We start from the raw sequence: 12,274 nt of genomic DNA, 5'->3' as shown, positions 1-12,274 counted from the left end.
GCAGTGTGGTCCAGTCCAGGGGTCACGCTGTCCTTTAGGGAGGTGGAGGTCGGCAGGAAGTCTGGCTTTCATCCCGGCTCATGGCCTTGGGCAAGTCACTGGACCTCTGTGCGCCTTGCTGTTCTCTGCTGAGCAGGAGAAACCCAAGCCTCCCAAGTGAGATAATGTTGTCGAGCGCTGTGATGACCCGCTTCCCATTAGCAGCCGCCCCATGAGAAGAAGGAGATATGACCAGGAGAAAAGGCCCTGGTCAGAACCTGGCTTTCGCAGGCAGCTGTGGCAGAAGCAGTTCTTAGCGAAGGCCGAGGAATTGTTAGATGCTCCATAGGCGGTGCTGTGTCCTATCAGGAGAACTGAGAAAAGTCCACTGGGGTGACTGTGGGGAGATCATTGAGGGAAGGGCTGATGACTGATTACAGAGGGACCAAGGAACAGGCCATGAGAGCCAGGGGGGCAACAGACAGCTAACACAGGGGAGGGGCGACAGAGGCAGGGGAGGGGAGACAGGTGTCTGGGAGGGACAAATCCTCAGAGAGGGCCGAGCAGGTTCATGGGAGCCTGCGTGGCTAGGACCAGCTCTGGGCCCTGCTTCCCGGGCCCTGCTCTCTCCACCGTGCACCTCAGTCTGCAGAGGGACCAAGAGGACCCTTCAGGCTATTCATGGGCACTCCATGGGGGGAGGCAGATGTGGCTGCCATGGGAGGCTTGAGGGTGTCCCCAGCTGTGGGGACCCCTGGGGCAAGCCCTCAGTCCCCTGTTCCACCTTTCCCCGTGTGCAGTGTAAGCTGGAGCAACAGGCGTGCCTGAGCAGCAAGCAGCTGGCAGTGCGATGCGAGGGCCCCTGCCCCTGCCCCACGGAGCAGGCTGCCACCTCCACCGCTGATGGCAAACCAGGTGAGGAGAGTGCTGGGCCACCAGGCTGGGGGTGCTGAAGGGCCACCTGGCACCTCCTTCAGGGCTCTAGGGTGGTAGAAGAGGTGTGCAGAGCAAGAGGGAAGTGGCAAAAATGCAGAAAGCTTGAGGGAGCTGTGAGGTCAGAGGCCCAGATTAACACAGAGCAGGAGGCTTGGGCTCAGCCCTCGTTTCTCCCCTGGGTGCCTGGAAGGTGGGCAGGGGAGGGACTCAGCCACAAGGAACCTGGGCTGTGTGTTTTTCATGCCAGGAAGGAGTGGGTGGTGGGAAATGGGAGAGGACTCGAGAGGAAGCCCCTGATTTCCACCTTCCCTTCTGCTGCTGCCTCCCTGACCCCTGCCCAGCCTCCTGGCCTGTAGGGCAGGATCCCAGCCTGAGATTGACCTGCTGCTCCACCGCACATTCACCCTCCATGCCTTCTCTCTGTTCTGCAGAGACTTGCACCGGTCAGGACCTGGCTGACCTGGGAGATCGGCTGCGGGACTGGTTCCAGCTCCTTCATGAGAACTCCAAGCAGAATGGCTCAGCCAGCAGTGTAGCCAGCCCAGCCAGCGGTAGGAAGCTTGCTGCTCTGCCTGGAGGAGGGAGGGAGATAGGGAAGGGGCCGAGGACACAGGTGTATGCTGGGCCAGCCCGCCCTTATTCCTTCCTGCCGGACTCTGGGCCCTACAATTTGGGCCCCAAAAGAACCTTCACCCCGAAGAAGTCGGCTTCCACCAGAGCAGGAGGGATACCGGTTAGCTAGTAGGAAGAACTTAACATGGGTGGAGGGAGCTTAAACCCTGACATGGGTAGCCCAGGGAAAGCAGGAATTCTTTTCCCTGAAGGGCTTTTAGAACAGGGTTTTGAATGGTTCAGGCATAGTCCTGTGTGGAGGTGGAAGGAAGGACCTTTGGCCATTCTCAAGTTTCTCAATCCCATGGTTAGATTGCAAGCTGCCCAGACCCAGAAGAGAGGGCTGGGGCTGATGGCGAGGTAGAGGGCTGGAGGGCTGGAAAAACGGTTGAATAGCCAGATGAAGCGTGCCTGAATCTGATCTTTTCCCAGGGCTGGACAAGAGCCTGGGGGCCAGCTGCAAGGACTCCATTGGCTGGATGTTCTCCAAGCTGGACACCAGTGCTGACCTCTTCCTGGACCAGACAGAGCTGGCCGCCATCAACCTGGACAAGTACGAGGTCTGCATCCGTCCCTTCTTCAACTCCTGTGACACCTACAAGGATGGCCGGGTCTCTACTGCTGAGTGGTGCTTCTGCTTCTGGAGGGAGAGTGAGTGCAGCCCCTCTCCCAGGCCCCTGCCTCACCTGTGTGGGCTCTACCCGAAGTTCCAGGCTCTCTTGGGAAGTCAGAGTGGCTCTTTCTTGGCTACATCCCCAGGCCCGGCACTTTCCCAGCGTGCCCACTTCCTGCACTCCCTCAGGGCTTCATCCCTTAAGGCCCAGGGAAGCCAACACTTTCAGCTCCCTTCCTTGGCAGGCTCCCAGGCCGATCCAGATTTTGTGGGTCCTGAAGCTTATATACTTTTTAAGGTCTTCTTTAAGAAAGAGTTAAAAAAAAAATCCCAGCACTTTGGGAGGCCAAGGTGGGAGGATCATGTGACCCAGGAGTTGGAGACCAGCCCAAACAATACAGGGAGACCTCATCTGTATGAAAAAAAAAAAAAAAAAAAAAAAAAAAAGCCAGGCATGGTGGCATGCATTTGTGGTCCCTGCCACTTGAGAGGCTGAGGTGGGAGGATCGCTTGAGCCTAGGAGGTCAAGGCTACAGCGAGCTGAGATTGTGCCAGTGCACTCCAGCCTGAGCAACAGAGCAAGAACCTATAAAAAAAAAAAAAAAAAAAAAAGAAGGAAAGAAAGAGTATGAAAAACAACAAATGTAAACTTTCTGGGGCCCCTCAGAGGGCTTGGGAAGGGGCTGTACAAGTGAGGGTCTTAGAGCTGAAGATGCATTTGCTTCTCGGTGATTCTTCTTTTGGGCACATCTTAAATTTTGTGCCACCAATAAGTGATTACATACGTTGTCATCAGCCTTAGAGATGTGATGAAATTTCTCAGCTGAATATACCTGAAACTAGAGCTTTCAAACCAGAGTCATCTCGGGAAATTGAGGTCCCCAGGGCTCACTTGACCTGTGCGGCCGGAGCTGGGGAAGCCCTGGTGTTCCTCACTGGATGGTTCTCCCCATCTTGGTGGGGGATCGGCAGTCAGGGCCCAAAGCTTCAGCCCAGGCCCCACCATACGCTAGTCAGGGACCCCCGGCAAGTAACCAAATCTTTCTGAGTTCTGCTTCTTCACCCGCATCAGGAAATAACAGTACCTATCTTGGAGCCTGTTGTGAGGATGAGCCAAGAAAATCTGTGCAGAGCACCGTGTAATTCACAAATCCCTCTGCAAATGTGTGGTATTGTGATCTGTTTCACCACTCTGACTGCCCAGCTCCTGCGACCTGCATCACTCCAGCACTTTGACTTTCTGGGCCTTTGAAGGCCACTCCATCCATTCTGTACAGCAGCTTTCTTGGGCAGGAGGCTGGGAACTGTCCTCATTTTACAACCAGGCAGGCTTCCAGCTTGGAGAGGTGGGGACTTCTCAAGGTCGCAGACAAGTTAGAGGCTGGCTGCCAGTTACAGTCATGCGTCACTTAACGAGGGGGATACATTCTGAGAAATGCATCATTAGGTGATTTCGTCACTGTGCAAGCATCATAGGAGTACTTACACAGACCTTGGTGGTGCAGCCTCCTGTGCACCTGGCCCATTGCCCCCAGGCTACAACCTGTGCAGCATGTTATGTGCTGAATACTGCAGGCAGTTGTAACACAATGGTAAGCATTTGTGCATCTAAACAGCTAAACATAGACCCGGCATGGTGGCTCACTCCCATAATCCCAGCACTTTGGGAGGCCGAGGTGGGTGGATCACCTGAGGTCAAGAGTTTGAGACCAGCCCGACCAACATGGTGAAATCCTGTCTCTACTAAAAATACAAAAATTAGCCAGGCATGGTGGCAGGTGCCTGTAATCCCAGCTACTTGGGAGGCTGAGGCAGGAGAATCACTTGAACCCGGGAGGCAGAGGTTGCAGTGAGCCAAGGTTGCGCCATTGCACTCCAGCCTGGGCGACAAGAGCAAAACTCCATCTCAAAAAATAAAATAAGGCCGGGTGCAATGGCTCATGCCTGTAATCCCAGCACTTTGGGAGGCTGATTCGGGCAGATTATGAGGTCAGGAGATCGAGACCATCCGGGCTAACAGGGTGAAACCCCGTCTCTACTAAAAATACAAAAAATTAGCCAGGTGTGGTGGCAAGCACCTGTAGTCCCAGCTGCTCGGGAGGCTAAGGCAGGAGAATGGCATGAACCTGGGAGGTGGAGCTTGCAGTGAGCCGAGATCACACCAATGCACTCCAGCCTGGGCGACACAGCAAGACTCCATCTCAAAAAAATAAATAAATAAAAAACAAAAATAAAATAAACATAGCTAAACATAGAAAAGGTACAGCAAAAATAGTGTTGTAATCTTATGGGGCCACCGTCCATTGTTGACTGAAGTGTCATCGTGTAACGCGTGGCTGTATTTTCAGGCCTGGGAGTTCTCTGTAACATTCCCCCTAGCATTACGTTCCCCTGGGGTCTTTCATGCTTGGGTGTCTGTGTGTTCACCCTACCTCCTCTTCTGAATCCTGTTACTCCTCTCATGGGTCCCTAGAACTTCTTGGGGACCTCAGGTCATCCACAGCTGTGGGATGCGCTCCCCTAAATAGAAACTGGGTGTTTTCATGCCATACAGCCCCTGTGCTTCCCACCCCTGCTGTGGGGCGGCCCCGTGTCAGAAAAGGGGTGTTTTCATCTTGCAGAGCCCCTGCCTGGGTCTCTAATCCTTGAAGGGCTCAGTGCATCCCCCCAACACCAGGGGACAGCCCCATCAGAGGCTGCTTCTCTCCCCGCAGAGCCCCCCTGCCTGGCAGAGCTGGAGCGCGTCCAGATCCAGGAGGCCGCCAAGAAGAAGCCAGGTGAGGGGCCAGACCAGGCTCTCAGAGGAGGAGGTGGGGACGGCTTCCTGGGTTCGTCTGAGACCCAGGGGCTCCAGCCTTGGGCCTCATGGCAGACGCGGAGCCCAGAGGAGGCCCTGGCCTAGGAAGACAGGAGAGGGATGCCCCCTTCCTGTGTCTATCCTTGTAGTGGGGCAGGGCCTCCCAATCCACTCCGGGAAAAGCGTGTTTTAGGCACTAATTTTATGCCCATCCATGCTGGAGCTAGAGTTTGGGATACAGAAGGATCCTGGAACCCTCCATTGAGTTCAGTTTCCTTCAGCAAGGGTGTGACTAATGTTTGAGTGAGGCCGCTCCCTGAGAGACACTCACTCACGTACTCCATAAACACCTGGGGGCCGGCCCCAGAGATACAACAGCAACAGACCCACCCCAACTCTGAGCGGATGGCAAGACGGACGCACTACCTGGCCTCATAACCCTTTAGCTCGGGCCAGTCGGGAAACACACAACACACAAATGGACACACTAAAAAGACAGAACTAGCAGTGTGACCTGTACACAGGCGCCCGGGAGCTTCAGCTGGGGGGCCTACAGGACAGCAAGTGGGCCCCGGAGGCAGGGCGGACTCAGAGTGGCTGGGAGGAGAAGGCTGTGCCTTCCTGGCAGGGGACAGCCAGGCCGGAGGAACTGTGGGAGGATGGAGAGTGTCAAACCTGGTGAAGTCAGACCGGCTGTCCTAGAAGACTTGGGCCACGGAGTCAGGGAAACTGATGGGGCGGCTGGGAGCTGGCACAGGGGCCTGAGCAGTGGTTCAAGGAAGCGGGTTTCCTCATCTCCAGCGAGTAGAGCTCGAAGAATTGCTGGCTGGTGTCCAGCCCTCGGCGTCTGGGCCTGTTGGGGGGTCAGCACCTGCTCTGGCTGGGCTCTAGGGGTGTGTAGACTTCTGCTCATGCATGAGGCCCTGAGGTCACCTCTCTGAGGGGCCCACAGCCTGGGCCCCTGCTCTGACCCTGCCTGGCACTGTGTCATTCAGGCATCTTCATCCCGAGCTGCGACGAGGATGGCTACTACCGGAAGATGCAGTGTGACCAGAGCAGCGGTGACTGCTGGTGTGTAGACCAGCTGGGCCTGGAGCTGACTGGCACGCGCACACATGGGAGCCCCGACTGCGGTAAGGGCTGGGCAGCTCGGGGCCTGCTGGGGGCCCTTGTCGTGGGATGCCGGGGGGTGCGTGCCAGAAGCTCCCTCACCCCCTGTTGGCTTGGTCCCTTCACAGATGACATCGTGGGCTTCTCGGGGGACTTTGGAAGTGGTGTCGGCTGGGAGGATGAGGAGGAGAAGGAGACGGAGGAAGCAGGCGAGGAGGCCGAGGAGGAGGAGGGCGAGGCAGGCGAGGCTGACGACGGGGGCTACATCTGGTAGACACCCTCAGGAGCCGGCGGCCAGTGGGGACTCAACAGCAGAGCTCTGAGCAGCAGCAGGCAGCTTCGAGAACGGATCCGGAAATGCAGTCAGAAGGACCCTGCTCCACCTGGGGGGACTGGGAGTGTGAGTGTGCATGGCATGTGTGTGGCACAGATGGCTGGGACGGGTGACAGTGTGAGTGCGTGTGTGCATGCATGTGTGTATGTGTGTGTGTGTGTGTGTGTGGCATGCGCTGACAAATGTGTCCTTGATCCACACTGCTCCTGGCAGAGTGAGTCACCCAAAGGCCCCTTTGGCCTCCTTGTAGCTGTTTTCTTTCCTTTTGTTGTTGGTTTTAAAATGCATTCACACACAAATACAAATTGACGGGTCAAAATCCATGAAATGAGAAGGCCCCAGCCGTGTCCTCCAGCCCAGCCCTGACCCCTTGGTTTCTACCCTGTCTTGACCGGCCCCTGCCTGCCCTTCTCCCTCCCACTTCTGAGATCAAGCTCTGGCCTGCGAGCCTGTCCCCATTGCAAAGGGGAGGGAGGGCAGGGAGCTGTCTACCGGCTGAGGTCCTCCCAAAACTGGGCCGATGTGGTGTGACATCCCCACCAGCCTCAGATGAGATGGGCCAGGACGCCCAGCCACAGCAAGCCCTGTCCATCTGCCAGATCCCCAAACACTAGAGAAACTCTCCTAACCCGAGGCAGGGAATGAAGGTGGCGGCGGCAGAGGAGGAGGGCAGCAGCCGAGAGGCCAGGGACGGGGTGCCTCGCCAAGCTGTCTGTGCCAGGTGGCCCAGGTGGTGCAGGTAGAACAGGGTGAGGACAGGGTGTCGGCTCAGCGGGAGGAGGCTGTTGCTGCAGAGCCTGGGGGAGCTTTTAGGTGTTGAGATGGGGCAGCTCTGAATCCTAGACCCTGGAATAGCCTGTCCCTTTTCTCTAGGTCTCGTGGTGGAGCCATGGTCTGGGCTGCTCTCTTGGGGACACCGGGTGTTGGTTACACAGTTGACCTCTGCCTGGCTCCCTCTTGGTGCAACTCCTGCCTCCATCCCTCTTGCTGGGGTCCCCTCGTCCACTTGAGGGCGCCTGAGGGCCAGGAGCAGCAGGCGAGGAGCCTGGGTCTATGCTAAGGGGGTGTGTGCCCACCTCCTCCCTGACCCTTAACACTCCTGTCCTGCCCAGACCAACAGAGAGACCTGTCCCTGAGACTCTGGAGAGAAGCAGCTGTCAAAAGCTGCAGGCTTCCCGCGCTCTGAGACCACGATCTTCCTCCTGCCAGGGGAGAGCCACCCACAGGCCATGTCCAGCCCCACTTCCCTCAGCCCCCAGGGCTTCCTTCTGGCTCCTCTGAGGATTCCCTAGGGCTGCCCCAGCAGAGGGGCTTCCCCAAGCTCTGTTTTGAAGCCTGCAGTGTGAAAAAGTGAGAAGTCAGAGGGAATAGGACAGGTGCAGCCGGGCTCTGAGGCCACACCTCACACCTCGCTGTTCCCCAGCATCCCCTGAGCAGTGTGAGCTCAGATGAGAAGAGGCCCTGTGCATTTCTTTTGTTTGTTTGTTGCTGTTTTCCCCCACCCGTCCAGTTCTCCTCAGCAAGCAAATTCCTTAACACCTTTGGTGGAGAATTTCTTACCCAGACTTGGGGCTGTGATGCCCTTCAGTGCGTGGTGAGTGCAGCGTGTGTGCGTGTGCCTGTGTGTGAACCTGGGGGCCATCCTGGTGGCCTGGGAGTGTGAGGAGGGGCCCCCTGCGTGCTGGGTGGGTGGCGGCTGTGGGGTCAATGCAGTGAGGCTCTCTGGGTGAGGCTCCCAATCTGGCAGTCCCTAGCCTCCCAGCATCTGCGAGCATCTGTTGGACTTTACAGAAGAGCCTCACCCCATCTGCCCCTCACTCTGCCCTGGAATCAACATCTTCCGAGTCCTTCTTGGGGGAAATAGCAGAGCCCCACTTAGCTCCATAAACTGCTTCCCATTCCGCAGCCCAGTTCTGATTGTCGAGGTGTCGCGTCGTTCCAGGTCCCCTCTTTCTCCCGTCCTCTCTCTGTCCTTCACCTCCCCCTCCAGCCCCGGCTCAGTTCAGGGAAATGCTGTTCCACATCAGCCCTCTGCTCTCTGAGGCAGCCGCGCCTCTGACTCGGAGCTACTTGAAACTTCTGCTCTTGCTAGGATTGGAGTCTACCTATCTCTTTCCTTTGCCCCAGCTGGAGTTCTGGAACTTTCCTCCTCGGGATAGGGGTGGGGGTTGTTAAGGATGCTGGGGGGGCCTGGGGAAGGAAGGAGTTCAGAGGAAGGGTGTCCCCTGTCCTCTTGATGTCACCCTCTGCTCCTGGGGCACGTGCTCTCTCTGTCTCTGGGTCTTCTGGCTGTGCACATTTGTGTGTCCTTGTAAATATGTTTTAGGAAGAAAGCAAAAGGGATTGAACTAGTCTCTGGCAGGATTGCAGGGGTCCAGCCTTGCCTGTCTCCAAAGCCCCCACACTGCCTTTCGCCCCACTGAGACTGGGCCCCTCAAAAGGTAGACAAAACAGCAGCTCCCAGTGGGGCTGAAGGTCGGCCTCAAAGTGGCGTTAGACAAGGTTAAAGTTTCCTCATGAACAAGGTTGCAGATTGGTCCTTCCTCAGCTCCTTGATTTGTGACCTTGACCAAGGGGCCTGCCACCCAGCCCCTCCAGCGCCCTATCCTCGATGCCTCGCTCCTTCCTGCCCCCACTCCCCTGGCTTAGGCAGGTAGGGGAATTAGGGCCATGCTGGAAGAAGCTTAACCATGTGTTCGAAGAACGGTTTCTTGCTTGCTTGGTCCTGGAACTCCCCTGGCAGCCCCAGGCCTCCTTGGCCCATGGGTGCTGGGGGAGGTGGATGTCAGATCTGGTAGGTTGGAGCAGAGAAAATAAATGTGCCTTGAGAGACCACTCAGAGAGGGTCCAAGGGTGATGGAGAAGGAAGCATGGCCTGGGAGCTTGGAAGGGAGGGGCAGCGGGTGGCGGCATCTTGACTGCCCTCTGTTGTCCCACACGTCGGGGGTGGTCACCCCACTTCACTCCGGCCCACCTGACTTCAGCCTTCCACGACCTTCACCTGCTTCCAACTTCACCTTGGAGGGGATGGGGTCCGTTGGCATCAACATGGGGACCCTCTGCTTCACCAAAGCCAGAGCCCTCAGCCCTTGGGGAGAACAAATGGCTGAGCTTTGATACCTGGGGTCATCGAGAGGCTGCGGGCTGGCGGCAGTCCCAGGGGAGAGATACTGCAGAAGGAGACCCAGACATCCTGAGGAAGTTCCCAGCAGAGCAAACTGCTTCCCAGCCTGAAGCCTGCTTCAACTGTGTGATGTGCAATAACTGAGCTTAGAGTTAGGAATTGTGTTCAAGTGCTTGGATTTCCGTCTGTAGATTTAACTGCTGAAATCATATCTCTCAGTAATTTTAGATGTCTTTAAAAAAATTGAAAAACAAAGCGTTAGACTGTGTGTGTGCGTTGATGGGCACTCAAGCGTCCCGTGAGTCATCCAGCCCTGCCTTTCCCCTGCGCCCCCATCCCCTCACGTCCCGCCCCGCCTCCACTTGAGGACCCTGCCTTGTGTCGTCTTTATCTGCCTATTACTCAGCCTAAGGATACAAGTACACTCCACACATACATAAAGGAAATCAAATGTTATTTTTAAGAAAATGGAAAATAAAAACTTTATAAACACCATCTGCTGGTAATACTCTGATTATTCTTACCCTTGGTATTATTTTTCACAAAAACAGCATTTATGGCTGGGCGCAGTGGCTCACACCTATAATCCCAGCACTTTGGGAGGCTGAGGCAGGACAATTCCTTGAGCCCGGGAGTTTGAGACTGGCCTAGGCAACATAGTGAGACCCTGTATCTATCAAAACAATTTTCTTTTTTTTTAAATTAGGCTGGGAAGGAGGGGCAATGGGTGAGGTTAAGGATTGCTTGAGCCTAGGAGGTTGAGGTTGCAGTGAGCTATGGTCGTGCCACTGCATTCCAGCCTGGGCAACAGAGGGAGACTATCTCTAAAAAGATAAAAATACCATACAGTACAATTCAGTGGCATTTAGTACATTCGCAGTGTCATACAGCCGCCACCACGATCCAGCTCCAGAGTATTTTTACCCAGGGTCTGAGCTTTTCAAAGACTTCAACCACCTCTTAGCAAACGGCTTGTGAGAAAGGTAAAACCAATTGAGACAGCGCCGTCAGTGGAGTACGTATTGGGCCCTTACATGCTTGTCAGCGTTATGATTCTAATTTTTAAATTTTTTTTGAGATGGAGTCTCGCTGTGTCGCCCAGGCTGGAGTGCAGTGGCGCGATCTTGGCTCACTGCCACCTCCACTTCCCAGGTTCAAGTGATTATCCTGCCTCAGTCTCCCAAGTAGCTGGGACTACAGGCACCCGCCACCATGCCTGACTAATTTTGTATTTTTAGTAGAGATGGGGTTTCACCATGTTGGCCAGGCTGGTCTCGAACTGCTGACCTCTAGTGATCTTCCCATGCCGGCCTCCCAAAGTGCTGGGATTACAGGCATGAGCCACCATGCCCAGCCCATGATTCTATTTTTTTATGTATTTTTATTTTTTATTTTTTTTTTTGAGACAGAGTCTTGCTCTGTTGCTCAGGCTGGAGTGCAGTGGTGCAGTCTTGGCTCACTGCAACCTCCGTCTCCCCGCTTCAAGCGATTCTCCTGCCTCAGCCGCCCAAGTAGCTGGGACTACAGGCGTGTGCCACCATACCCGGCTAATTTCTGTATTTTTAGTAGAGTCAGGGTTTCACTCTGTTGGCCAGGCTGATCTGCCCACCTCAGCCTCCCAAAGTCCTGGGATTACAAACGTGAGCCGCCAAGCCTGGCCAGTGTGGCAGAAGAATACCTAAATGTCTTGCTTTTATTTCTGGGATTATCTGAGCTGGGGGACTGTCGTCATTATTCTGTGACTTTTCTTCTCTTGGGCCTTGCCCACCCCTCACTAGACGTGTCCCTTAACAAATCCTTTTGCGGTGTGGAGGGGGATGGAATCTGGGCACAGGAGCTCTAATCTTTAGCCCCGGAGCTTGCTAACTGTGGCCTTGGGCCAGGATCTGATGGATGGGTCACCTGTGGTAACCAGCCCCCGTGCTTTCCAAAGAGTGAAAGCAAGCCCCTGGTGCCAGCCTGCAGCCAGGGCAGGCTCTGCCCATCTGGCTTAGGAAGGGAGCTTTTCTGCCATTCATTGTGTCTCACTGCCACCAGCAAGCTCAGACTTGGAGGCTCAGGAGCTTTCTGGAAGGTGGTGTGAGGAGCGATGGGGTTTGCCAAGGGGCTGCTCCCAGCATATAGGATGAAAGGGATGGTGATGAGAACAGCGGTTTTGGATTCGGAGTGGCTAGGAGGCGCTGCAGCCTGCTGAGGGGGAGCCTTCTGAATGAGTGTCTTCAACCGTCAGCGAAATGTTGGCTTTTGTACCTGGCGGATTGACATTTGCTCAGGTGACGGGAAGCCAGAGGCCAGCCAGGGCCCCGGCTTCTGGAACAATCCTTCCATTGTCACCATGTCCTATCAACCTGGGTTCCCAGGGTTCCTTGGCCCAGCAGCAAACAGAGCATTGCCAGGGACAGGCCCAGGTGCCAACCTGCAGTACAGACGTGGCTGCAGCCATTCGGGAAACCATTGCTGGAGCCCAGATGCGTGGGAATCCCCTGCCCACCCCCTCCCTGGGCACAGCACCGTCCTCAACCAGGCCTCCCTGTGTGCCCACTGCATCCTGGCACCTTGCTTTCCCTCAGCACTTAGCCTCCTGGGAACAGGGTCTATGTATTGACTTCTCTCTGGTGAATAACGGGCCTAGGAACAAGTCTGAAAGAAAAAACCCAGACTGCACACAGAGTCCTACAGGCAGACTTTCCCTCCCACCCGCCACCTTTGTGGAGAGCTCAGAGAGGCAGGGGGTGTATTTGACCAAAAACAAACAAAAACCAGAACTTT

General features: G+C 55.6%; 1 protein-coding gene across 2 annotated transcripts in view; it reads left to right on the top strand.

Moving 5' to 3' along the window:
- Positions 1 to 10,000, top strand: part of SPOCK2 (SPARC (osteonectin), cwcv and kazal like domains proteoglycan 2) — a 29,807-nt gene extending 19,807 nt beyond the window's left edge. For both annotated transcript variants that reach the window (XM_055274617.2, XM_055274618.2), the window contains 6 exons: positions 780 to 894; positions 1,347 to 1,466; positions 1,960 to 2,178; positions 4,855 to 4,917; positions 5,933 to 6,070; positions 6,176 to 10,000. In XM_055274617.2, coding sequence (XP_055130592.1) covers positions 780 to 894; positions 1,347 to 1,466; positions 1,960 to 2,178; positions 4,855 to 4,917; positions 5,933 to 6,070; positions 6,176 to 6,321 — 801 coding nt within the window. In that variant the 3' untranslated portion in view covers positions 6,322 to 10,000. The remainder of the gene's footprint in view (positions 1 to 779; positions 895 to 1,346; positions 1,467 to 1,959; positions 2,179 to 4,854; positions 4,918 to 5,932; positions 6,071 to 6,175) is intronic.
- The last annotated feature ends 2,274 nt before the right edge of the window (positions 10,001 to 12,274 follow it).

This window comes from Symphalangus syndactylus, chromosome 4 (genome assembly GCF_028878055.3).
Source record: "Symphalangus syndactylus isolate Jambi chromosome 4, NHGRI_mSymSyn1-v2.1_pri, whole genome shotgun sequence".
Taxonomy (NCBI): domain Eukaryota; kingdom Metazoa; phylum Chordata; class Mammalia; order Primates; family Hylobatidae; genus Symphalangus; species Symphalangus syndactylus.
The sequence above is the reverse complement of the archived record's forward strand: the minus strand, read 5'-3'. Positions and strand labels throughout refer to the sequence as shown.